This window comes from Epinephelus lanceolatus, chromosome 14, assembly GCF_041903045.1.
Source record: "Epinephelus lanceolatus isolate andai-2023 chromosome 14, ASM4190304v1, whole genome shotgun sequence".
NCBI lineage: Eukaryota > Metazoa > Chordata > Actinopteri > Perciformes > Serranidae > Epinephelus > Epinephelus lanceolatus.
This window is the reverse complement of record NC_135747.1, coordinates 36,514,400-36,542,236: the sequence shown is the minus strand read 5'-3', so window position 1 is coordinate 36,542,236 and position 27,837 is coordinate 36,514,400. Positions and strand designations below refer to the sequence as shown.

Here is a 27,837-nt window from a genome sequence, read left to right as displayed (position 1 = left end):
CTATGACTTTTTCCATGGTTTTGGACGACATACTATACTATGACTTTTTTCCCATGGTTTTGGACAATATACTATACTATGACTTTTTTTTCATGATTTTGGACCAAATACTATACTATGACTTAACAATGAAAAATTTTATGACATAAAAATGCCATTCAATAAAAGTCATAGTAAAATTTAAAGATAAATGTGATGCAGTATTTGGTCGCTGTAAAAATCCACAGCTGTGACACATTAGTCATTGTATATCGTATTCCCCTTTAATTGATTGATTTAAAATAATTAATAGATGGTTACAGGTCCATCACAATTGCATAGAGTCAGAGATTAACAGTCCAAAACACAAAGATATTTATTTAAAATGATGCAAAACAGTAAAGCAGCGAAACAAAAAACTGAAACCACTTCATGTTTGGTGTTTTTTGCCCAATTACCAGCTGAAGCTGTTCACCAAAATCAACGTCAATAAATTCCATCGGTTTACAATCATTTTTGTAAAAACCCATCAACAAGCCCAAGTTCACTTTTAATTTAACAAAATGTCCACTTTCACTGCAGGTCATAACGCATCCATTCATTCCTCAACAGTTCAGGAGCACAGTACTAAAAGCACTGTGCCGTAAAATGTCTGTATGATGTCCTCCCTCCATCTGGTTCTTTCTGCTCTGAACAGTCAGTGTTGATGAGACAGAGGTTCAGGACAGCAGGTGAGAATGATAGTTGACATAACAGCGAAACTCGTTGGACAAGTTTTTGTTGTGTTTTGGTAGGAAGCTGCACACTCTCACATCCAGGAGGTCTTTGGCGAAATCCTGCATGACGGCTCCTGTGAAACACAACAGACCAGAAACCAAATCAGATGTAAAAAGCTGCTTCAAAGAACATTAAGTGAGTTGTTGTTGCAGCTCAATTCCTCCACTAAAATTTAGTGGAAATCTTTCATAAATACAACCTCAAATTTGGTTCATGTTGGGCTCAGTAGGAAACAGACTTTGCAGAAAGTTAAAAACCTTTTATCTCACAATTGATGAAATGCTTTTAATCCAAATGTTTAGAAGAGCTTCTTAACTGCAGTAAATGTTGAATAACTAGTTGTATTTTTAAGATAATTATCTTTAAGAAAAACAGGTGCTTCTCTCTGTGACTTTCATAATACATAAGACTAACAAACTGGCATCAGACATCCGAGCCCCCCGCCTCCTCTCACCTGTACACAGCAGCACTTTGCCTTTGCTCAGGTACTTGATGGTTTTGGCCACTTCACTCAGACACTCCTTGGACAGGTACGGCGGGTCAGCGATGACGATGTCGAAGCTCTGAGGAGCCACGCTGCCCGGAAGAGCCAGCGGCTCATTGTAGTCGTAGAAGATGAAGTCATCGCCATAGGAGGCAAAGCGGCGGTCATACTCCAACACGACAGCGGATATCCGATCAGAGCCAGCCACCACGCCCTGCTTCAACTTCTGGTACACACTGGGCGCGCTCACACATGCTATCCTGCAGCGAAAGGACACGTTAAGAAATATGTTAGAGATCAGGCTTAAATTTGGGGTTTGTTGCTCTGTGGTCAAACAAACTGAGGACGTCCTTCTACAGCTGCCATTTTGCAGGTTTAATTGTAGTCAGTGGTGAAATGTAACCAAGTATATTTACTCAAGTATTGTACTTAAACACAAATTTGAGGTCCTTGTAGTTTACTTGAGTATTCCGATTTTATGCTACTTGTCGTACTGATATAGTTTAGTGTCTTGTAAGCCCATGTGAGCTGGGCACAATTATGTGCATGATACTTAAATAAACAAATCAATCAATGTATTTTGACAGTGTGGTACTAGTACTTTCTACTTGCTAGTTAAATATTTCTGACACCACTGTCCTTACGTATCTGTCTCTGGCGTTTGCTCACCTCATTCTGTCCCTTGTGTCTTTTTCACACTTCTGTTTGTTAAATTGAAAATGTACAAAATAAAGGTTAAAAAAAGTGTGTTCATCTTTTATTGGGAGCTTATGACACATTTAAGCTGGGGTAGGCAGTTCTATTTCTGCATCACTGGGCAAAAATCCCCAAATTAAACTTTGAGAATATTGGATTTCAAGTGGACTGAGAGAAAACTAGACTTGAAAAGCCTGATTCAAAGGCAGAGAGTCCTGCAGGGGAAGCTGCTATTCCAGCAATGGCAACATCTGCATACACTGCAGAGCAACCAAAAAGTTTGATGGACTTAACAAACAGAGAGTGAGACAATAAACCACGTGTGAAAACAGCAAAGTGTTTCAGAGATGGAGACAAAATGCTGCCAATAGTTGCTGCAGGAGGAGGATGTGTTTTCAGGTTCCAGATTTCTCTCTACCCCGGCTTTAAAATGAAGCAGTCAGTTCATGCAGCATGTCTAGGAGCTACGATGAGTTCAACCAAAGAGTGATTTATTTCGTAGTAGGTGTGTGTGTGTGTGTGTGTGTGTGTGTGTGTGTGTGTGTGTGTGTGCGTGTGTGGTTTTACCTGCCTCCCTCTCCAGCTTCACGTATGGCTTCCTCGGCTAACTTAGTCGCTGTCTCGTCAGTGTACCAGAACTGACTCATCCGCTGGAGGAAACACAAACAAACGTATCAGTGACACTGTGGAAACTTTAATCAACTTCAGAAACATTTAATTTAGGGCTATACCTTAAGATTACATGTATTATCAGTTAATTTTCCAATTCAACCATCAATAAAATGACCAAAAATAGTGACATTGTGTCTTAAAATTTGTCCAACAAAACAGTCCAAAGCTGAAATATATTTAATTTCCTTTTTTTTTTTTTTTTTAGTGTAAAATACAAAACAGAAAGTGTAAAACAGTGGTGACTTTACGATGATAGGAACGGGAAGAAAATATCCAAGAATAGACAAAAAACACAAGGTGACATACAAAACAATAACAGAAAATAAATAAATAAAATAAATATAAATAAAAAAAGACAGAAAACAAGGTGATGTCCAGAACAGAAAAAAGGATAAAGTGATAAAAATAAAGCAAAAATAGCTGAAATAAAATAAAGACAAAGAAAATGTGACGTACAGAACAACAGAAAAAAGGGGTAAAATAAGAGCCAGAATAATTCAAATAATATCTTACAGCAGCACTTAAATTTGCGAAAATTTGTTAAATATTGTATGCGTGTTCGTGTGTATGATTACATTTGCATACGGGGGAAATAAAATACAAGAAGTAATACAAATTTAAGAAAAGTAAAACAGCTGGGCGGTAGTAGTAGAGAAGGCATGAAAAATAATTACATGAATGAACAGCTGCTGTAGTGTGCAGGTTCTGACAGGGAAATGCAAAAGATATTTAATTTGCAATAATATGAAACAAAGCAAATATTCACATTTCAGAAACTTTGTTTGCATTACAAACAACTTCAACTGTTAATCACCTCTCTAAATAGTTAGTGATCAATTTTCTGTTGATCATTGTAACAGGACTTAACCAGGGTTCCCTCAAATGTGCAATTATGTGCATTATGAACTGTACTGTTACAGTTAATCTATATGTTGACTATGTATCTGTGATAAGCCAATAAAACACTTGTCCATGTCTCGTCCTCTGTGTCTTTTGGTTCCTTCACCACTGCTGAATCAAACCCAGAACTGATCCAGAGTCAGTGTTTCTGTCTCCTGTCACTGAAACCAGCGAACTCACCCAGTCCTCCTCCACTGCTCCCACAGCAAACTGGTCTGACGGTGTGGTGTCTCTGGTCTCATTGTAAAACTCCTGCAGGGCGGCCAGAGTGTGAGCGGACAGTGTCGGGACGTCGTCGTCACTGTCACTCATGGCTGAACGAGGACGGCGAAGAGGAAGTGTGCAGCTGCCCTTCAAGGATCTGGAGACCTGAAACTAAAAGATAAATATTGTTAGTGGTGACACTCAACAAATAATTACACAATAAAGTAATTCAAAATTATATATATATATATATATATATATATATATATATATATATATATATATATATAAAGAAAAACTACCTCGATTTAAAGTACTTTTAGATGTTTAGACGAAACACAAACACCACAGAGAGCCCTGTGTGGGGCCACAGCAGTTCAGTATTCATGAGTCCACGTGTTAAATGTCCTTTTATTGTCCACAGACAGTCACAGTAAAGCTGTGTCCTTGTCTTCTGAAATAAAGAGTCCATTTCTCTCATCTTAGGCCTCAAAGGAAAACTCATCTTTTCCATTATAAAGAACTCCTTGTTTATGTCCGTCCATTGTTTCAGGCTTGGAGGCTCAGATTTGTACCAGTTCTTTGTAATCGCTTTGTTGCTGGCAATAAACAGCATTTTACACAAATACTAATCTTTTTTATTTATCACATCCTCCCTTATTGCTTCTTATAGAGATAGTAGTGTTCCCTGATACCGTAGTTCTGGGTTCATAGCCTGTACGGCACAGGGAATATATGACCTCTTGTACATGTTCTGACTGGTTCTTGGGACCTTAAATCGATGCCCAGATGGGAGTACATTGGCAGTTTCCTGTATACAGCACTGTCAAATATATTGCCGAGTTGTTTCTATGACTTGTCAACCAAATTCCCTGCAATACTGACAATCTTTATCTTTATGACAGTCTTGAGTTTATTATTGCACCTGCACTCAGGCTGCCAAAGTTTTACAGTATTCAGCCCTCAGCCAATCAGCCTGGGGGAGACTCCATACAGGGATGTGTTAGAAACTGGTCTAACTGGGGTTTAATGGTTTGGGATATGGTGACAATTCAGACCGGTAATTGTGCAAGAGTGTGCAAATCATGGGGAGCAGGTGGAGTCGACGTCATCATAAATCCTACAGAGTTTAGTATCAGTTAGATGAATGCTGTGAAGGACTGTGCAGTCAGTCACAAATGGTGGAGGAGTGAAGCCGAGGCAGAATCAAACCCCGCATCTCCTCTGTGCTTTATCTGTCGGTACTTAAAGTATATTTCGATGCAGACATGTTTGTACTTTGTTCTTAAGTCTTGAATGCACCATTTAAACTTGTACCAGAGTTGTCTCCTCCACTGCTGATGAATGACTGATCGTCGGTAAATGAGCCGACAGTTAAACACATTAAACTTCACTGACAAAGAATCCGCTCATTAACACACACTTAGAGTCAATAGGATCAAAATATGGCACTAAAATAAACGTACCTTATCACAAACTGCTCCAGGTGAGCTCCTCACCGCTGCTGTGTTATGCACATGTAAGAAGTCGCGCCATGATGACGTATCGCAAACAGCACGGTGTCCGACGAAGGACTAACGACTCAGCTTCGAGTCTCTGTCTGATTACATAACAAGGTGTTAGAGAAATCAAACATTAGCTGCAGTGGCACATTTATTTAAGCACTGTATTTGGGTACAAATCTTTAAGTAATTAGGCCAATACTTTACCTGAGTATTTTTTTTTAATAGCACTTTCTACTTGTCTTCCACTGTAATGTATTTGTCCTTCTTCTTCTTTTTCTTCTTCTTCCTCAGAGGAAATCATACTTCCCATGGGTGAAAACTCACCAAACTTTGCACAAAGGTCCAGTCTCATGCCAGATATCCTCAGCTGTAAACTCAAGCCAATAGTCCTGATGGTGGCGCTACAGCAAGCGTCTAAAGTTCAAAACTTTGAAAATTCATAACAAATCAACCATACGTGCTACAACTTCACAACTTTCATCAAACTGTAGCCCCAATACTGAAGAAACTTTTGTACATTTAAACCTATTAAAAATTATGAAGTTCATCACTCTGTTTTTTCAAAAACTGTAAAACTTCTTAAACCTATCTCCTCCCACAATTTTTCTGTCTAGATGCAATATGTGTATTTTCAGATTTTTGTCTTAATAACTGAATTTTTTTTACAGTGGTTTCAAATCTGCCTTTCCATGCACGGATGGCTGCTTTCCTACACAACAGTGAATGGCTGACTCAATTTGTGAAGCCACTGTTGAGTTGCTACTTGCCAATTACCTCAGAGCAGTAGATGACTGTCTTAGGTTCCAGAGGTGGCAAGCTCAAGCCTCAACTGGTGCAGAATCCACATTGTAATATAAACATCTTCTTGTGCTCCAGCTTATTGCTTAAAATTGCCTGAGCGTGACTCATCACTGTGCAGCATCTTCAAGACTTTTTTCTGCTAGAAAATCTGCCTTCTCATGCTTGAAAAGAAACCAAACTTTGCACAAAGATCCTGTGTCAATACTTCAGTGTGAAACCATCTGATGCTTCTCACTTTGCACATAGCTCAACTAGTTAAACATCAGTTTTTCACTTATGAAGCAAATCAATCATTGTTAAAATAAATTACCAACATCTCCATGCTGTCTAGATGCAATATGTGCATTTCCATATTTTTGTTTCGATAACTTTTTTTTTTTTTTACAGTGGTTTGAAATCTGCTTTTCCATGCATGGACGGCTGCTAAACTTGCATGTCTGGCTTAGTCAATTTGTGAAGCTACACATGAATTGTCACTGACTAATTGGCTCAGGGAGATAGAAATTGATAGGTTGTGAGTTCAAGCCTCAGCTGATGCAAAAGGCAGATTGTGTTGCTAAATTCCGAAATGTCTTCCAATTCTTCTGCTTGTTGCTCAGAATTGCCTAAAAATGCCCGGACCCGACCCATCGCTGTGCAGCAGCGATAATTAGTTTACATTTTTGCATAAAAACATAAAAGCTCATCCGATATGTTTGTTAATAATCGAACTCCCCTAACAGCTTTTTACAAGTGCAGCTGAAACCAATGACTATTTTATTGCTGATTAATTTGTAGATTAATTACTCAATTAATCGAGTAGTTATTTGGGCTATAGAATGCCAGAAAGTTATGAAAAATGTTGATCAGTGTTTCCCAAAGTCCAATATAATGTCCTCAAATGTCTTATCTTGTATTACTCATAGAAGAGTAAAGAAAACATATTTACATTTAAGGGGCTGGAATGAGAGAAGTTTTTTTTTATTTTTTTCATATAAAAATTACTCTGTTAGTTGGCAATTAATTTAATAATGACAACTAATTGATTACTTAATTAATTGTTGCAGCTCTACAGCTGAAACAATAAGTTATTGAATCACTAGTCGATTGACAGAAAATCTGCAAATATTTACAGAAATGCAAAAACGTTTCATGGTTCTAGCTTCACAAACAAGAAGATTTGCTGCTTATATTTGATGCTATATTTAATAATGTTGAGGTCTGGACTGTTTGTGGGACAAAACAAACACTAAAGATTTCAGTTTGGGCTCTGGGTCACTGTCCTGGGATGTTTCACTATTTTCAGAATAAACACCAAACAGTCGATTAATGGAGAAAATAATCAGCAGGTTAATTTATCATGAAATAATCAGTTAAAAGTTCAATATGAGCTCCACAGCAACAAACTAAGACAGTAAAATCCTTTTTCATAACGCGTGAGTAATAATTATCTTGTGATAATATACAAAAGTCTATCAGTCACTTACTTTTAATACTTTACGTACATTTCTGATTACATACTTTAACTTAGGTAACATTTTTAATGCACTTGAAAGAGTATTTTTACAGTTGGGTTTTCCTCCACTGTCTCCACTTACTAATAAGCAGTTTACATTTGCACAACAATCTGGTCACAGAGACATGTGACTACACCCAGGCCTCTATAAACAAATCCTAGAAGTATCAAATAAAAAGGAAAGGGATCATCATCATTGTAATGTCCTGAAAAACACAATTTCCTCAATTTTTATAACTTCTTATTCTTCTCTGATGCATGTCTGACGCTTAAAACATCACAATCTTGCACCCTCTTCTCTTGGAGGCTGCCTGGCCTCTCGCAGAATCTGCAGAGGTTAACTGGGCGCCACAGAGCCTCTCGTCAGTCTGCTGTCTTAGTTAAAGTTGTGAAGAAGTGGAATTTCATGCGCAAAAACATCAGAGACTCAGGAAGCCTTGCAGTGTTTAACACCAACCTTAAACTCTGGCTACAATCAGCAAAACTGTGTCATCACCAGTGATTGTATTTATCATACTCATTTATTAGCTCACGTTGATGGACATTTATGTGTCCTGCTGTCCTATGTAGAGTATTTGCTGCTCTGTCGTTTTTATGTCGACTTGCCCAGCGACAACAGATGCGAATGCTGCTAACTGACTCAGGTGTAATTACTTTAATTTGTGTGCTGTCTCTGCAAAAAAATAACAGTAAATAAATTAAATAAAAATATCGTACCTCAAAATAGACCTTCTTCACAGCAGACATTTTGACATGTCACAGTAGGCAAAGCACAGGTGTATTTACTGACACTAATGATGACTACATTCCATTTATGGGAGGCACTGATATTGTGCATGCTGGCTCATCTTACAGGGTCGCCTCATGGAAATGAACCATCCTTAATTTACTCAGTTTCACCCGTGCTCTTCCAGCTACAAGACAAAATGTCTGCTGTGAAAAAGGCCTGTGCTTCATAAAACAGACACGACTGGTGTAAAGGAAACATTAGAGGCCAGGAGGTTTTATACAATAACTTTATGTACACTTTTACACTTCATTAACAAAACAGCCATTCTACAATAACCAGGATAGTGCTCTGAACGAGGAGGTCTCCAACATAATGCTTCGACAAGTGGCTCTGCTCCTTTTTATTTGGTTTGTTATTGCTGTCCTTCAGCTCAAACAGTCTCTGCTTCAATCCAGTGTGTGTTGAAGAGTGATGCGCTGCTGTAGAAAAATACTACTGGAAATTAAATCTGCTAAACTTTAGAGGCCCCGAGCCTTCGCGTGTCCCGCAGTACTACCATCTGAATAGAGAAAAAATACCAAACCGCAAAAAGGTCAAAACTGAGAGAGTCGCTCCCTCGTCATCTGAATTCATAAAATGTTCAACTCATACAACTCTTCCTGCCGTTCACCGGCATATAAAAACATTTCAGTCATGTTGTTGTTTTTGTCTTTGAACAAACATTTCTCTCGTGGTTTCTGATTTGAAAACTTTATATATATATATTTACACCCTTTAGTGAATCTGATTTTGGTTTTCTGTTGTCGCCAACAAATAAACAAATGCCCTCCTGTGCTGCGCGGTTCAGCAGCCCCAAAGACAGCCAAGGCCAGCCATACCTCTGTTGTCATGGCAACATCTCGTGCGTGTGTGTGCATGTGGATTTTTTGAGAGAGTGTGTGTGTGTGTGTGTGTGTGTGTGTGTGTGTGTGTGCATCCGCTGTGTTCTGGGCGAATGGCAGGCACAGTTTGTTGTCAGTTGATGGAGACAAAATAAAATTGCACACACACACAGAACAATCAACAAAACAAAGGCACTCTGGGAAGGATCGGGGCGGGGTGTGTGTGTGTCACTGTTAAAAAGAAGTGTGTGTGTGTGTGTGTGTGGTCGTCATGGCATTCTTGAAACAAAATGGCCCCTCTAATACTTTCAACTACAAAATCTCACACTGGAAAAAAAAAATCCTTCAATTTTCAAAATCAACAACTTGTTTTACCCTCAGTATCACTCTGTGTGTGTGTGTGTGTGTGTGTGTGTGTGTGTGTGCAGCCTCCAGGTACATGAGGTGGAGGAGGAGGCAGAGACGCCGCAACATCAGCCACCGCTGCTCCGCCTCCTCTCATCGTCATGATGGTCAATACTCAGTGACATCAGTCACAAGGATCCTCAGACTGAGTCCGTCTTTTCAGTCTCCATGGTAACCACATCATCATCATCATTATCATCTTCATCGGGTCTGTCGATCATGCTGGAGGGGCGGGGAGAGAAACCAAAAAAAGAAATCCGAGGAGGTGAACACGGGGTAAACATTCAGGCATGAGATGGATCCCTCGGCAGGCAGAGAGACAGAGAGTTCCTCCAGCTGCCTCTTCTACCCAGAGTTCTTAGGGACGAAGCGGGGGCGTCTTTTGATTGGTTGCTTAAAAAAACCCAAAACAAAACAAAGAGAAAAGATGATCTGAGGCGGAGTCAGAGTTTCCAGTGGTTATTTCACGCAGAGCAGGCCGCCCACGTTGGCCACAAACTCCTCCAGGCTCTTGAGAAAAGCGACCTTCTGCTTGCGGTCCATGGTGGGCGGCGTGCTGCTGGCCGTCAGCTTGTTGAAGGCGTCGGCCAGCCGCTGGTAGATGACGGCGTCTCTCTGTGAGGAGAGGAGAGTCTCAACCAGCTCCGAGTACTCCGCCTGACAGAGGACAAACAGATCGTCACCTCAGGGTCCAGACATTAAATAAGAGAGCTGATATCATTGGCTGATGTGTAGCAGAAACAGTGTGAGGTAAACTTTATGTCCCTGAATGCATCATGAGTACAACAAAAGAGACACGTATCTAGTATCACACACTGTCAGGGGTAAATCATGGACATTAGTGGTCACTGCTGGTTAAGATAAGTAACAGCAGACAGGACAACAATCTGTAACGCTTTTAGGGAGGCAAAACCAAAACAAATATCAGCTGAGCTCTATGTAATAACTGAACACTACGTACTGAATGGGTCAAAAATAAAAACAATAAAGATAAAAAAAAAAAAAAATCAAAATCAAGAAACCAGATTTTTGGGACAGGAGAGAGACCACTCATTCACTGAGGACAACTTTAAAGTGAAACATTGTAGATGGCTTTTTGTTAGATGGCTGACAAAAAACAAATTTTATGAATGTTATATTTTATTATTTGTGATGCCTTTAACAAGTGTTGTGGTAATGAGGGCTCAGTTATGTGCTATGACACAGACCAACCACTAGAGGGCCTCTGGTGTCATTTATCTGCCTCCTGATGAAGACGTCTGACAGGTTATATTTCGGTGTCCTAACAGTTAAGAGCAGGAAACTTTCTATCTGTCTGTCTAAATGTCAGCAAAGACCAGAGTACAATCATTCTGTATTTGACCAGAGGACACCTTTACTGGAGCCTCAGGATGTCTGTGTTCTTCACTCACCTGATGCAGGCACACGAGTGTGTAGAGGGCTTCTCCTGCCGCCACCGTCATCTCTGTGTTGTGTTTTTGCAGGACCAGCATGTCAAACACCAACTGGGGGCACAAAGGACGCAGCACACGGTGTGAGCAGAGTTATTAAAACACAGAGGAGTACGTCCAAATAAATGTTGCAAGAACATTTTCACAGTTTACAATAGCACACTGTTAAAGAAATAATTTCACATTTTAGCAAATGAACTTATTCTTTGTTGCCGAGAGTTAGAGGAGATACCATAATATACCATCAGTTAACTGACATGTTGTAGTTTTGAGGGGAAAAATGTGCCGACTGTTTCTCAGACAGGTGCAGTGACTTCTTGGAAAGAGAATGACATGATGATGTGTCCCAAACTGTCTTGTGTCTTACAAATCTTCAGCTTTCAGTATTTTAACTCCTCAAATGTGGCTCTTTTTTTTTTTTTAGCAATTTGTATCATTACGTTCACATTAATAAAACCTTTTTGCCTTGAGGGAAAAAAACACATGAACAACATATAACATAAAAACATGCATCACAAAAAAGCATGAGACACCTCTTTTTATACCTACGCCCTTGAGGGTAGAGTGTGCATGTATGCACATGCTTTATTGCAGTGAACAGGTGTGGTTACCTTGAGGAAGTGACGAGTAGCGATAAAGAGAGGCGTGTCCTTCTCCTGGTTTTTCGCGCACTGCTCAGCCAGAGGAGACAAAGCCTCTAAACACAGCTGGCTGATCTCTGAACTCATCCTGAACACACACGTTAAGGAAACTACACAACAGTTCACTCAAAAATCGGTGAAACTCTTCTCTGCTGCTACATTAAAACATTTGGGTTTTTTAAATATCTTATATCCTCTGTACATCCAAGCGCCTGCAACTTTACTGTGTGGAATAACTTTTTTGTAAATAGAATTTCTAGTCTGTTTACAACATGGTGACTTACCTGAAAAGAGGAGAATATTGGTGTAGTTCATGTGTTTTCCATTTAACAAAAGAAACCAAAGTTCTCAGAAACTGTCTGATCAGAGATGAAAGAAAAGAAGAGTACAAGTCTGAGCAAACATTTCTGCCAACTTTCCGTACTTGAAAGATTTTAATACTCTGTGTTACGACCACATTTTGGTCAGTACCAAAAAGATATTGAGGCTCAACACCATCCACAAATTATGCACACACACACACACACACACACAGGCAGTGGGAGGATACGAGGTCATTCCCAGCTCCAGGGAGAACATGAGGCTTTTGAAGAGGTCTTCCGGCAGCTGTGGGATCTTCTCTGGAAAGATCTCACAGATGAAGGTGATGAGCTTGTAGTACTGGTTACACAGGGAGGGGAACTGGGAAAACAATGAGAACGAGATCAGCAGGTCACACAACATGTCACTGAAACAGATCCAGAAATGTGGAGCCTGGAGTAGCACCGCAAATTATGATTACGTTCATTATCAATAAATCTGTAGATCTGTTTTTGATTCATCGTTTGGCCTGTCACAATATCCTAGAGCCTGAAATGACGTGTTCAAAATGTCTCGTTTTGTCCAACCAAAATTTCCAAACCCAAAAATAATAAACCCTCCTTAATGTAAGACAAAGAAAGGCAGCAAATCCTCATTTGAGAACCCGAAAGATCACATTTCTGCTTGAAATTGTTGATCAAATACTCGATTAATTGACTCATTGTTGCAGCTCAAACCTGGATCGTAAATCTGTCACTAAAAAACATCAACGTTTTGCAGTCTTACCTTGAGTAAGTCCTGAGACATGAGAGGGAGAACAATATTGACACCATAAAGAACCACATCTGCTGCTGATACTGTCCGATTGGACGCCGGCGTTCCCTGGTCTTGGTTTCGAAACACCTCGTCTGGAAACACACAGCAGTTTGAAAATTTAATCTCAAGCACCTGAGGCAACATGAACAAGAAGAAGAAGGAGAAGTCCTCTGCTCTGATATTCTCATTTTAGTGGATATTTAAAGGCAGAGACATCGAGCAGACTCACCGGTGTCGCTGAAGTCGATGAACTCTTTGGAGAGCAGGTTTGTGAGCAGCTCCATGATGAGCAGCAGGTCCTGGTACTGGTCCTCCTCCGCTGTGGCGTCGCTTCGCTTCCTGCTCTGGTTGTTTTTGGAATAGACTTGCAGCAGCGTCAGACACGCCTCGTACAGCTTCATGGACTTCGTCTGGATGAGGGGACAGAAGTGGTAGTAGTTAAAATCTCAGACAGCCACACAGGCCTTTTTTCATTAATTCATTCAACCTTCATCTAAATCTTGAGGAATCATTAAGGGCTTTAAGGGCCCTCAATTTCAGTGATGACTGAATTTATCTGCAGGTACATTTAAGACGTGTAACTCACCTCTCCCAGGTAACAGATCTGCTTGTGAGCCACTTCCACAAACACCTCGATGATGAGGTTAATCGTCTCCGGCGTGTTGCTGTAGACCTGAACGACAAAACAGTCAGCTGACATATGTATGTGTCATGTAGATATTTACAGGGACTCTAATCACAACATTTTAAGGCCTCTTGCATCGTATTACTTTAACTTTAGAGTGTAAAGATATTTTTAGATTCCTATGAACTGTATCCAGAGTTTTGTTGACTTGTCTTTCAAGCTAAACGCTACGTATCAAATCAGATCGAACACCATCACACAGGCTGCCTTCCACTTTAACTCCGCTCTTACCTCCATGAGGCCGATGCAGCTGGACAGGAAGTCCATGAGGAACGAGAAGAGCGAGGCAACGTTGTCGATCTGCGTCGCCTCTGCGATGCCACACAGCGCCTCCAACGTGGCGACGATTTCCTGTTTGACGGCCTCCTCCTGGCTGATCTGAGCGAAGTTCTCCTGGTTGATGAGGTTGAGGAAACGCTGCTGGAGAGGGTGGAGCACCTGGACGGACAGAAACAAGGAGCGTCTGGTTATTCATGAATCAAAATGGACTGTTGCCCCGAATGTGTTTGAATCGGTCTCCAAATTGAAGCAGCCTGGAGAAAATTCAGTAATTGTCAAGGGCGATTAATCTCTTCTGGCAGGACTTAAAAGACATAATAGTCATTTTACGTATTTAACATCTAAAAAATTATTATGGTTTTATGGCAGACCTGCAGCCAAACAGACTGAAACTTCTGACTAATCTTAGCCTAAAAGCCCAGACACACCAAACCAACATAAAAGAGCTGGTGACTACGAAAGCTGACTGTTTTGTCGCCTCACATTGTCTCAGCAAAAAAAGCTGCACTTTAACACACCACAAACACTACAACCAACGGCCAACTAGCACATATGTTCTGTCCCTACATAAGAGGAAGTAACTCTCCATTACAGCAGGTGGTGGTAGTCTGTATTCGTCATTTAAAAAAAAAAAGAAAAGGGAAACTTGAAGACCAACGGGACGGATACAAGACGCTAGTTAGACAGTTAAACCTGATATTTAAAGACTAAATGAAGCTCAGCGTAATTTCAAACGATTCAAACCACCACCTGCGTCTATTAGTCTATTCAACTATAGATCCATCACTCTCCTTAAATCACACCATCTCGACGGGGTCTAATTGCCAGAGACTTTCCACATTTTTCATTCTTATGTGCAAGTTAATTAATACTCTTTTTACGATAAAAACGAGTCTCTCCTGATTTAAATATATTTTACTATGCATGAAAACAAACACAAACCGTTTCTGCTGAAGAGCTCAATGGCTAAATCAAACAATCTTTCCTAATGTAACAAGTTTGTTTTGGTCTCACTCCCTCTTGACATTAGTTGTTTGTTTACGTTCCTCACTTCTGTTTCTCTTCTTGCGAGCTCAGCTGAACTGCCAATCAGTGATTCCTCTCAACAATGGACTCCACTGTCTCCAACACGGATTTGATATACTGAATTGACCGCAAAACAGCAGTTATGGTCGGCTAGTGTCAACAATGCGGGACACACCACAAAGATGACGGTGATAGATGCTCACTGATGGCTAAACACTGACTGACAGTAGACCGTCTGCTCATTGTGTCAGGCCCTTAAACTGTGTTATCTGAACTCACTTATAACAAACTGTACGTATCAAACTAAATCCAAGCTACTTGAGGATAAAAGTGATTTCTCGGTGCATGTAAGGGAGAGAGGAGGAATGTGGGGACGTAACAAAGGAGTGTTTGATCAGTTGCTGGGTCCATCTCCTCCAGCAGAGCCTTCCAAGTTCAGACAAAGCAGCTGCAGGAGCCAACAGCTGCCGTCTCACTCGTAACACCCCCCCTAATTACTCTGGAGTCGTTGTGGCTTTGCACCCCCATTTACTACTGTCAGCCTATTAAGACAAAAGGCCTCCAGGATCACAAAAAGGATCATGTTATACACCCGGGAAAAAGACTCGACGGGGGAATATTATCGACTGCATCCATCACTCCTCCTCTGATGAGACTTGAGTCTGCAGAGCTCTGAGGAAGACTTGTATTGTTTTAATGTAGTTTAAGTCATGTACTCTGGTTGTTGGATGTTCCACCTTAATGGATTACTGCAGCTCTCAGTAAGAGAGAAATACATAGTTTTTAAGCACCTACCATCATTCCAGCCTTGTTTTACACATTTCATTTCTTACCTCAGCCCAGTACTGCTGCTTGGCGTCAGAGTCCATGTGAGCGAAGCCTCCCAGAACCAGAGCTTTCATCAGCGTCCTCTGCACGGAGCTGGACAGCAGGTGGAGGGGAGGGCTGCGGGTGGCAAACTGCTTCGCCAGGTTCCACCAGCTCTCACACTGCACCACGATGTTCGCCCTGAACGGACAGAGGGAGGAGGCAGAGTGTCTGTTAGAGTCTGTGCTCTGGTAGGATCCACTTACATGTTTTAATTTTGGCTGAAAGAAAAGATGTTTCCCAAAATCTTCTGAGCACTCTCAATATCTTAACACAATACGATCCATTTGTCATTTCACCAGACAACAAGGCTGTTTATGTGGTAAACAGATCAATCAGACTTCTCTTCTTATATTTTTCTAATATCAAAAGGAAGCAAAGAGGCTTAAACCTATTCAGTCTTTAAAAATAACAATTCATTGATAATAAAAATGATTGCAAATTCATGTTCTTGTTGCAGCTCTACATCGCCTCTGTCCTCACCTCTCTCTCCTCTCCACCAGTGTCACCAGCAGCTCCACGGTGTCGTTGGCCAGCTCAGCCTCTGAGCTCCAAACTGACAGATTGTTGATCACCTTCTCCAGAAGATACCCCACAATCCACTGGGCCCCCTCGGTGTCTGCACCGAACGCTGTACTCAGGGGGATGCTGATCTGAAGAGAGATGAGGAGAAACATCTGGTTAACTGTTGTGATGGGGAAAAAATACAATGACTGCTGACTGAGAATTTTACTTTGGTACTAAGTCAGTGCCAAAACTTGGAAAAAGTGACGGTACTCGTTTTTTTTCAGTATCCTAGGTACTGAGGATGCAATTCTTTCGGACCTGACAGGGCTGCGTACACGCCTGCAGGTGTTCTAGTCTGCTGTTAAAAGCCAAAGTAAGAAGACTGTCGACCAGCAGAGAACTACAAAAACAACATGTGGAAGATGGCGACAAGTGCAGCTGCATAAAACATTTCATTTTGTTATTTCATTGCAATGGGAGCACCACGAATTTATAGTCTGCTACACACGGCAGCAGCATGGTGACGTTTCCACCAAACACTTTCAGTATGGTACCTTCGGAGCCAAGTATAACCCTTCAGACATGGTACCTAGACCCTAGTGTTTCCACCACAAACAGTAAATGTGGGCAGGGTTGTTGTCACTCACTGTATTTCCTCCTTTATCAGTCTGCACCTGGTTTATCGTCCACAGAACGAGGCTGCACGCCGACATTTTCAGAACAAAACAGAACAGGCTGCAGTGAGTCTCTCTCTCCATGGGATATTTATAAATAGCCGCTTTGTGCATTTAGTCCTTCTCAGGCAAGCTCAGGGGTTTAGTGTTGCTGGAGCCCACAGGAACGACGCTCTTCAACACTTTTTTTTTCCTTCGAGTGAGGATTTGGATATATGAGGTTCACATAACCCGATCGACCGTGATTTCTACATGCCTAAAGTATCTGATGTCATGTGGAGGTACGTCAGCTCATACCTGCTCGTACAGCTTCTCATCCACCAGCAGGTACGTCTTGGCCCAGCGTCTGAGGAACCACACAATGTCTTTTCCCATCTGAGGGCTCAGCAGCTCTGTCAGACTCGCTCTCGTCGCCCTGGACTCAACCTCTGACGTCCGCAACACCGCCGACAGCAACCTGTGACAGAAGAATATAAAAGAAAGTAGCTGGAGTGAAACATGGGAGACGAGATGGCAGAGAAGTCCGTGCAGGTAGAAAACTGAAAGGTTAGGAGATGAAACCGTGAGACGACATGAGAGCAGGAAGGTGAGTAGTCTAAAGGATGAGAGGAATGAAGACTGAAATAGACTGGATGATATAAACAAGGTCGTAACAAGAATAGCTCAGCAGAGAGAAAAATAAAGGAGCAGCTTTTGATTCAAATACTGAAAAGAATTTATATAATTTTGACCTCGACATCACGACATACGCATAAGTCTAAGAGAGCACTTTTTTATATTGAGTTTGAGTGAAAGAAAGAAATGTAACCTGGTGCAGTTTGGGAAAAAATGTAAATGTTATCTAAAGGAACAGTGTGTATGATTTACTGGTATCTAGCAGTGAGAAGTGCAGATTGCAACTAGCTGCGACTTCTCCCATGTGCCGAACATGAACTACCGATTAGGAGCTGAATTACTGAATTAAAATTAAAAGTGATCAAATCTAAAGGTAGAGGCAAAAAACAATCCAGGTGTGCAGGTGGTCAAGATTTGCTGGGTGAGGTGACTGTAGAAGCAGAGTGTATGTGGCAGCACTGCACCTGTTCAATGCAGTGATTCAATACACAAAAACTACCTGAAAACTAAAATAATACTTGGTGATATATTCACGGTATTAGGGAGATAATTTTGAAAACTGTTGACACCGTGTGCTGCAATTATGTGATGCTGTTTGATGTTATCTTTGATTTCCACAACCGGCGATAATAATGTAGCCTCGTTAACGTGGTTTAGGTGAAAAAGACTCCGTTGTTAATCATAGTTCTTAAAAATGAAGAAAATCAGAGGAATCTGCAGGTCACACTTTCCTAAAATGGAAACTTGGCCAAGAAAATCAGTGCATCTCTCACTCACACAAACACAGACACACACAGAGCATATAAAGGACAGAGAGACAGAGGGCTTAAAGCAGCTTACAGGTCCATCCCCTCCGTCGAGGACAGTGCACAGTTTCACATTGTTTGCAGAAAACAAAACCACGCTGACATTTACGGGGCCGGGGTCGGACGCTCGCTGATAGGAAACCTGACGCCATCGGCCACTCATCTCAGCAATCCTCTGTCGTTGCCGTCATCCCCCTCTCACACACACATACTGGACACACACACTCCTTGACATAATGAACAATCTAGAAAACACAGGGCTCAACGACCTTCAACAGACAATGTCACTGGCTACTGTGACTGTCTATTGTCGTCACTGTGATTATCTGTGCACACACAAGTGCGCCTGCATACAGTGTAGCTGCCAACATCCCTGAACTGCACAACGTTTCTAACACCGCAGTTACATTCTGTCGGGCTGCACAATTAATTGTTGTTGAAAAGATAAATCCTGTCTGATAGCAGCAGTGAGATGCGCTCTGCTACCCAGAGTCCATTTCATTATAATGTCGGTGTATTTTTATCAGCATCATTTTGTGCTGTTGTTCAACAGCCTCACAGGGACACGCACACTGTGAGAACAACTTCTAATCCAAACAGTAGCAGAGATGGACCAGCATGCACTGCAGCAACTGGAGAGGCATTTAAATTACCATAAACACATATTTCTCCTCGTACGGAAGGAAAGTAACACAAGGAAAGTACTGTCTGAACATTTAGTCTGGAAGTTAGAAATCTCAGCCCTCGGGTAAAAAATTGTTCAATAACTTTTATCGATCAACAACTTCTTCGACCGTCCTGCGGATACATTATTGTCACTTTGAGCTGTGACACAGAAGAAAATGTTTAACTGCAGCAGCAAATTCATTCAGAGCTGAAACTGTGTTTGGGAAAAGAAATGGAGGCTCTGACTCTAACCTGCAGCTGGCACCTGGACGTCTCCTTATTTATCAACTTATAATAGCGGGCAGTGCTGGGGTGTTTGCACTTGGGGTTATTTTCATTACCAATAAATCTCACTTTTTATGTTTTGATTAACTGATTAATAATTTAATATATTAAAAGTCAGAAAATGGTAAAATCACAATTTCCCAGAACCCAGGCTGACTACAAATTGCTTTTTATGTCTGACTGACAATATCAAAACTGGGATAGGCAGCTCAATTTTGGCTTCATTTGGTAAAAATCCCTTAATAAACTTTAAGCATGGTTTAATTCAAGAGGTCTGAGAGAAAACTAAACTTCTTTTTTTAGGCTTCAGAAAATCAGCCTGTGACATAAAAACATGTTTCAATATTGGATAAGTGTTTTGGAGATGTAGAGAAAATGTTGCTAATAGTTTAGCCTTCTGCTAACTGGAGCTAAAGCCTCACAGTTGCGACTTCAAGTTCACATTTATGTAGCTAACATTAATTAGAGCCTTGAGTCACAGTGTGTTCTCCGCCTCACTTCCCACAGCCACAGACCACCTCGCTAGGAGGAGAGCAGGCAGCAGCTCTAGAGATGGACCTCCAGTCAGCAGCTGCAGCAACCTAAATCCAGGCAGCACAAACCCCAGCTCCAGGGGACCAGACAGCCCTGACTCCCTGCCCGATCAGCAAACTTTCTGTTGCTGCTGTTACACACTGTGACACCTGGTGCTGGCCAAATTCAAGCTGCTACAGCCTGCAACTGAAGGTTCATCTCCCAAGCTGCTGCCCACTCTCTGCCTGGGGAAGCAGTCCACAGTGGTGGGGAGCAAGGCGGAGTGACCGTGGGGTGTCTAGCAGCTAATTCCTGTCTCATTTGTTATCTGATAAACAGAGACAGCAGGGCAAAGAAGGGCTGAGTGAATGAGCTGTGAGCAACACTCCAATAAAATAAGATTAAATAAATCAATGTATGGGAAACACGGGGTTACTGTATGAAGCACGTACATGTGCTTGTGGTCTTGTGATGGGAGGGGCTTAGAAGAGAGAAGGAGAGCTGCTGGAGGAGGGTGCATTTTCACATTCTGTAGCCTTTCCTAGTTTCTGCCTGCTCCAGCTTTGAGGGGATATAAAGAGGACACCTCAGCCCACTTATATTTTTGTTCCCTGTGAGGTTGGACTGTCTTATTATCATCAGAAGATTCTCAGGTTCAGGAGTGTGAGAGAAACACCTCCATGTCTGTGTGAAAGAGAGCTCATGCTATAGTAGTGACAGTTTTATTAAGCTGTTTTTTACCCCGTGCGTGTTTAAGTGTTTGTCATCCTGAGACACATGCACCGCATGTTGGTCTTAAAACCACATTAAACCAAACCACAGTGAGAGGGTGTTTGTTTCTGTGTTTTACTGGCTGCACATTCAGATGGTGTTTGGGTGTGAACGTGAAGGCACTGACCCACCTTTTAGCTTTATAGGATAATAACTGTGACAACACTTAGAAGTCCAACCAGCCTCCGACAGCAAGGAAGTCTATTCTGGAAGTTTATATGGAGGTGGGTATGTTAAGATGAAATAAACTGTCAAGGACTCCTCGACACAAAGACATACCATCAACCATCTATCTGACAGCGTTTGCCTGGTTCTTGAGTCAATTTCAGTGTCGAAAATACTTTTCGAACATGTGCTGCATGACATTTTCACAGATGCTTTGCTTAACATTCTTTCTGTTACACAAATTCAAACCTGAGACCTTCGTCCACAAAGTCTTGTGTTGTTGATGGAAAAACAGCTACTGAATGTCAAATTCCTCTTTCACCCAACCTACACGTAGTTTCTTCTTCTTAGTTTGGAGACTCAAGCTGTCGACCTTCCAGCTCTCAATGCCGTGTGCCACTAAGTAACTTTTCAGTAGTCTCAGCCCCTATGACGCCTTGAAACCCAACAAAGGAGGAACACACTGCTCAATAGCTCATGAACTCTTGGTAGCAAAGAAATTCATTTAACAGCCAGAAACTGCAGTGAAAAAAATCCTGCAGGAACACTTACAAAATGCTGCACAATTCAAAATATAAAACTTTAAAGTTCCTCCAGCCGCATCATTTGAATCCTTGTTTACACTGTATGTGTTTTAATGGCAAAAAGAGGAAGACAATAACAACTTAATTCCCGGAAAATTGAGACAAAAAGGCGGCTTTAGACATGAAACATGAAATATTTGCAAATTCATTTGGTTCCAGTTGCAAAAAAAGGGGACTAGTGGTTTGATTTAGGGGTGATCCTGAATAGTCGACTATTTGATCTAAGGAGGTGGTTATGAAACAAAGGATCATTCCATTTTCAAATTCATAAATCAGAGCACTCACAATAGAACGTAGTGTTTACACAGTGTTAATATTTTTTGATCTTATAAACAGTTTTCTGTCAAAACCTGCAGAGGAAGACACTCAAACAGCTGTTTATGTCTTACATCTCTCTCGCGCTCCAACAGAAAGTCGAAAGTTCTGTTTCCACCCACCGAAAGCAAACAGGAACTGAACTAAGTGATGTGTTCTGACTGTCTATCGATCTCTTCACTCCCTATCAGTACTGTCGACAGCGCTGCTGCCGCACCTACAGTCACACACACTTCTACACAACAAACAGGGATAGATGGAACCAAGTTTGTTTGTCAGGCCAAGAAGATGAATTGTTTAACTGGGTGTTTCAGCTCTTTTTTTTCCTGGTGTGAAATTTTTTTAAACTAATGCTGAAAATGACAAAATGGATCAATGAGCAAAAAACCCAAAACAAAACATGATTCAACTTTAAGGCCCAATCCCATTTCTACCCTTTAAATCTTTCACTTGGTATTGAGTGCCCTAGTTTACAAGACCCTTGATGAGGGAAGTGAAAAATATTAGGGTAGAGATCTTTCCCTAAGAAATGGGACACCACTTCATGCAAGTCTGCGTGGCCGAATTGCAGGCATATGTCACGCATAGTAGCGACGCAATGAAAATGCCGGCTCCTGCGCTTGTGTTGTGGTGTGTGCTATGTTTATTCTTCTCTGTCTGATGAATCAACGGAGAAGAAATGCTGAAAACAGGAGGCGCCTACAACGTCTTCTAGTTCTGATCGATTTTGTTCGGGTACGTCGTTTTGTTTAAATATTTGGACGCTGTGTTCAACCCAGTTGCTAATGAGTTTACGCTAGTCCAACCATCTCTTGTCTGTATAGCCTACATTCCGATCGTACAGTAACGAATTGTCTTTCAAAACTTGCCGAAGTTGCTGACTTCACAAGTTGTTTCATCTTCTACTTCGTTGAAAGTGTGGGCTGGGGCTCCCTTGGAATCTAGTGCGGGTTTTAAGTGTTGGAAACCATTTCCACTACCTCAATTCTGTTTTGGGACAGCACTAGCTTAAACATGACCGCGCACAACCAAGTGCAAGTGGGTATTTCTAGGGAAAATGTGGGTATTGGGACAGGCCCTTAGTTGATGACAGGCATGACTTGACGAATCCTATTCAACAAAGTAAATTCTTAGTCGGGGACTCCCCTATTTTCAGTATCAATTTAATCTAATCTTTTTGTCAATAAAATGTCAGAAAAAAGTGAAACATGCCTGTGTGATTTTACAGAGCCCAAGGTGACGTCTTCAAATAGTACGTTTATCAGACGAACGGTCCAAAAATTCAAAGCTTTTTGGTTTATTCTCATGTACGACAAAGAAAAGCATCAAAATCTCACATCTAAGAAACACGAAACAGCAAATGTTTGGCTTTTTTCACTATTAAGCAGAACTCCCTCTGCACAGAAAGTATCAAGCACCAGGTGCTGGTCGGATGCAGGAAAATCTCAAATAAAATCCTAAACATAAACCACTACACACTGAACTGAATTACTGTGATCTTGTTGAGAGACAACAATGTGTTTTGCCTGTGGCTTCTTCAGGTTCACTCAACAGAATCCAACGGATGTTTCGGCCCTACTGTTCTCTCTGATGTACGATGATGGAAATAATCGGAAGAGTCTTCAGTGTGTTTTGGTAGAGGACAACAGCATACTCAGCACATCTTATAAATTCCTGAGTGGTCAATCTTGTTTTTCAGCAGCATCCAATGCCAAATGGGCACTTAAAATATTTCAAAGCATTTTATCGACCTTTAACACACACAATACCTGATGACGGAGTCTGTGCGGTTGCAGCCTGGTATGGATGAAGCCTTCTCCCCCGGTGACCCGAGGATCTGCAGTGTTGTGTTGATGTCTACTTCTGTCGAGTGTTTGATGGAGAACTCCATCACCTCTGAGGGGATCAACGGGGTTTCACCCTGAGGGTCGTCTGCTAATAAATACCCTAAAGGACGCACAGACAGATATAGATGGCATGTTAAAGCCTACTTTTCCAAAACAAAAAATACACAACTAGATTATCATCATTAGTGTTTACATCTTGTGCTGTCAAACATCTCGTCCATGAGTAGATGCACTCTTCCTTCTGCACAATGATATGGTTGGCTGGTGTAGTTCAGTAGAAAGAAACAGTTCCTACATGAAACTGCTCACAATAAGGTCTGTAACAGGGTCATAAAAATTAAAATAAAATACAGAATTTCATCCCTAAAGGCCGCTCCTTTGGGCCCAGCCAACCTAAATGGTAAGTTTATGGTGAGGAGTCTGCAGTGCTGCTGTGCACGCCCTTAATGATGCTGATTCAGACAATATTTCATTAACACAAACCCACACAGCCGGGTGGAGCTCTGCTCATTTGTCTTGTTCACAAATAACGTCACTTAATTGGAATAAACTGCACTGGAAAAGTAATTTGTGAACACTATTAAAAAATGCCATATTCTAGTGTAGAAGAACATCACACAGCTTTTTCAAAGTGCCCTCTGTGATTTCACAAATATATGTCTGAACCCTGTTATACTTGACTGCAACTAGTTTAAATGTGTATTTCTTAGTAGTGAAATATATCGTTTTTCACTAAAATTGATCCAGTCAATGTATAAAGAGATCAGACAACTCCAAAATCTTATATCTTTTTAAAAATAAAAAGACACAGAGTGTCACGTCTTGCTGCTGACCTGACACCAGTATGAGCCAGTGGATGTCCTCGTAGAGGTCGTCCAGCACTTTGCGGTCCATTGACCCGGGGTCAGACGTGGCCATGAGGTGCTGTTGGGTCCTCTGGAGCTGACCGTGCAGCCGTGTCACCCGGTCCTCGAGGAGGCTGCAGGACGACGTCACAAGATTGGCGTTAACATGGGAAACACAATCACAGTGTTCGCTACCTGAACTCCAAGATTACAATATATCTCCAATGAAATTATAATTATGCAACTAAACAAAAGTCAAGAGAGAAATTCTGCCTTCTGGAGGTGTCTCATGGAGAGGTCACAGCAGGAGATGGTATGAAGTACTTGGTTAAGTTTTACTAGTTTACCTTGTGAGCAGAGGGATACAGTGGTCAGCTGCTACACGTCCCAGCACACCGATGCTGGACAGCTGGTCGGAGAACAGCTCTCTGTCGTCTTCCTGCAGCTCGTTGATCTCTTCTTCTTCATGAGATGATATGCCATTCACTGACTGAGGAAGGTGAGCGTGGGGTCAGGGTTTTATAAATCACAAAGAGAAAATGTGAAAGGAAAAGTAAGTCAACGTGTTGTGAGGAGGATAGAGAGCAATCATGGCTTTGAACATAATGGCATGAGTATATCTAGTATTATAGTGCTGAAATTAATGGAACAGAATGCTTCATTTCTATCCTGTAACACATCTTCCAAATCTTTAGGGTTGCCTTCCCTCAGTAAAACACACTGTTTTATCATGAATGTTAAGTGAAATACTGCATCAGAGTCTCACCAGGTTCCGGGTGCCGTCAGGAGCAGCCAAGTGACACTGGATGTACGAGTTAAAAACCTGGATCGCTGGCTGGACGAAGCAGCCGCGAGGAAAATGCTCCTCGTCCTGGACGAGCGTCAACCACGACTCCAGCAGCTTGTCGTACGCCTCCATGTAAACCATGTCGTCCTTATCCAGCTGAGCAAAGAGAAGAAGAGCGAGTGGATGTCAGCAACAAAATGTCATAATGAGACTCAGATCTCTGGGCTTTGTTGTCTTTAATGACCCAGTGACAAGTCAGTGACATAAATCGCTCAGGTCATATATTCAATATGTGTTCATATCATACACACAGAATCATTTTCACACTGTTGAACAGTGGTCACTGATGCGCTCTGGCCTAAACTGTGACTTAAAATTTGGATTTCACATATCAAAGATGGCTATTTTTGATCACTTTAACTCCTACAGTCACTGTACATCGTCTTTAAATGTAATGATATTATAATAAGGAATAAAAAAATTCAAGGAGCTCACGAGATGATTTAACAGAAGAGGAAAGCAGAAAAAAACATATTTCTGCTATAGAAAATATTTATTACGATTATCTCTTGATGTATGTTTTTTTCCCTTGTGATATTGGATTATTTTATTCCATTAGGATCCTCAAAAACATTCAAATGAAATAAAGAAAGAACCAAAAAAAAATTGAACACTTAATCCTTTGAAACCTTCAGCAAATAGGTTTGGCATGAACTCCTTATTACTCACCACCTCCTCGAGGGCGGCGCTGCGTCCAAACGAGCAGGTGAGCAGCGTGAGGCAGTTGATGAAGGAGGTGAAGAGGTCGCTGGGCAGCGCTGTTAAAGTACTTCGAGGGAACATGGTGATCATGTTGGAGATGATGTTGGAGATGCCCACAGCCTCCGAGTCCTCGATCTCAATCCTGAGAACACAGAAAATAAAATGTGAACTAAAGAAAAGATCCACATAAATCAATAAAATGATTAATACTGTTGGGAGAGTCAGGGTGAGAAATTATCAGTGCAGCATGTACTATATGTATTTGTTCGAGATAAAAACAGAAAATTATAATAATCTAACACCTTGTGAGGAGTTCTGCATAATGACAACTTTTACTTTTGATACTTTAAGTACATTTTGCTGACAGTACTTCTGGAACTACCTCGAGAACGTTAACTTCTAATGAAGTATTTTTAGGCTGAAGTATTTCCACTTCAACTAAGGGATCCGAGTTCTTCTTCCACCACTCATCCAGTGGTACAAAATCAATTTCCTTCTCTTGTCAGAAAAGGTTAAACTGCTCCTTTTCCCAAGCGTTGGCCCGAGGACGGACAGTTTCCACTCCGCAGGGTGAGGCAGAGGCTAAACTGGGGTCACTTTCCAGTTTACCCACTGGTGACTGAGGTTTTGGAAACAAGCATGAAAATTGATCCTTAACCAAAAACTCGTGGGCAACTTGACCCCTGAGCAGTTTTCCACAGCTGCATCTGAGGTTATTTTTATGGTATTTCTCCCTCATGGTACGGTACACAAAGTACATGATGATATACAGGATGGCTGTAATTACACATCTCGTTTGGAGGAGGCTTTCATCATCAGATCGTACCACGAAGCACGAAGTGACATGTGTGGACACGCTAAAATCATATTTGGCTGCGTGTTGGTGAATTTTAAAAGCAGATATAAAAGTGGCTTGTAATCGTAATTCTGCACCATCAGGACAAGCCGACCGCAGTGTCTGTACGATCAATGTGAAGACATATCGGAGGATCACAAGAAGAAGAAGAAGAATGCAGCCACGTTTTTAAAATAATAAAAAGCTCAAAGTTAATGAGGAGCATTTAATCAGGTGTCAGATATTGTTCAGTAATACAGAGGGCCCTAATGATCTATAGATGCATTCTCCAACTCCACAAGTGAGGTGTGAGGGGCAAAGGGTGAGAGTGTACACAAGTTGTGAACCTGCCTATGTAGGCGCATCTTACAATCTAAATAATGCACCCTTTAAACAGCAGGAAAATACTGCACCATCTTAACTTGAGACCAGGATTTTTTTTAGGTAATTGGTGCAGTCACTTTCTGCTGCCTCAAAATAACAATATGTCAACAATGCGCCCATGTCTGCACAGATAGGACAACATATACGATGACACAGATAGATCTGTGATAAGCTAAAGAACACAATATTAAGACAGGCTTTACTCATGAGTGCACAACAAAACAAACAGGATTAAGTTCTTATACGATGAAACAATTCTGAAAACTTGCCAGGATTTTCTACATTTTTGATGAGTGAACCTTTTCCACTCCCCCAGGGAAGGGACGCCAGTGTCCTCAGCCGACAGTACAATCTTTCAGAGGCTGTAGTGAGCTGAGTTTAGAGTGAAGATTCTGGTATCGTATGAAACGAGACAACCTAAGGCATCCATTGGTAACCATGTCATGCCTGCTTGTTTGGAAGGTAGTTAAGTAACGCTTCAAAGTTAGGCTAAAGTTTGGCGAAGGAAAAACTGGCATGGCCATTTTCACAGGGGTCCTTTCACCTCTCATCTCAGGAAATATGAATGAAAATTGAATCTATGGGTGCTCACAAGTCTCCACTTTACAGGGAGGCCCACTTTATGCTAGTCCCATGCAGTTCTGGGCAAAAACTATGCAGTTTTCTTCATGCAGTAAAAGTTGCCTATTGTATTTGAATATTTCTGCTTACTGGGGTCCATAATGTCTTGGAATTGTATAAATTGAGTCTGACTGGAAAGCTGAGACTCTTGTGGATTCAATGAGCCCATTTTTATTCATCTGTGATGACGTTACCCCCCATAGGACCCATTTCATTGTAGTGAGACCATTTATTGAAACTTGACCTCACTGTATAAAATGA

The 27,837-nt window shown here is 41.3% G+C and overlaps 2 protein-coding genes across 2 annotated transcripts in view; both read right to left on the bottom strand.

Annotated features, from left to right (window-relative positions):
* Positions 1–330: 330 nt before the first annotated feature.
* Positions 331–5,286, bottom strand: eef1akmt1 (EEF1A lysine methyltransferase 1). Its single transcript, XM_033617041.2, has 5 exons — positions 5,179–5,286; positions 3,689–3,883; positions 2,504–2,586; positions 1,211–1,500; positions 331–829 (listed from the first exon to the last, which is right to left on the bottom strand). The coding sequence occupies exons 2-5, from the start codon at positions 3,818–3,820 to the stop codon at positions 699–701; spliced, it is 636 nt and encodes a 211-aa protein (XP_033472932.1). The 5' UTR covers positions 3,821–3,883; positions 5,179–5,286; the 3' UTR covers positions 331–698.
* A 3,229-nt stretch (positions 5,287–8,515) lies between these two features.
* The window catches only part of xpo4 (exportin 4), an 82,957-nt gene continuing 63,635 nt past the window's right edge, over positions 8,516–27,837 (bottom strand). Inside the window, exons 9-24 of the mRNA XM_078174659.1 lie at positions 25,704–25,878; positions 24,954–25,130; positions 24,535–24,677; positions 24,176–24,321; positions 23,265–23,442; positions 17,073–17,232; positions 16,078–16,247; positions 15,561–15,735; positions 13,654–13,860; positions 13,324–13,410; positions 12,967–13,147; positions 12,708–12,829; positions 12,172–12,302; positions 11,592–11,709; positions 10,942–11,034; positions 8,516–10,186 (exon numbers count right to left, since the gene is read on the bottom strand). Of these exons, the coding sequence (XP_078030785.1) occupies positions 9,989–10,186; positions 10,942–11,034; positions 11,592–11,709; positions 12,172–12,302; positions 12,708–12,829; positions 12,967–13,147; positions 13,324–13,410; positions 13,654–13,860; positions 15,561–15,735; positions 16,078–16,247; positions 17,073–17,232; positions 23,265–23,442; positions 24,176–24,321; positions 24,535–24,677; positions 24,954–25,130; positions 25,704–25,878 (2,461 nt within the window). The 3' untranslated portion in view covers positions 8,516–9,988. The remainder of the gene's footprint in view (positions 10,187–10,941; positions 11,035–11,591; positions 11,710–12,171; positions 12,303–12,707; positions 12,830–12,966; positions 13,148–13,323; positions 13,411–13,653; positions 13,861–15,560; positions 15,736–16,077; positions 16,248–17,072; positions 17,233–23,264; positions 23,443–24,175; positions 24,322–24,534; positions 24,678–24,953; positions 25,131–25,703; positions 25,879–27,837) is intronic.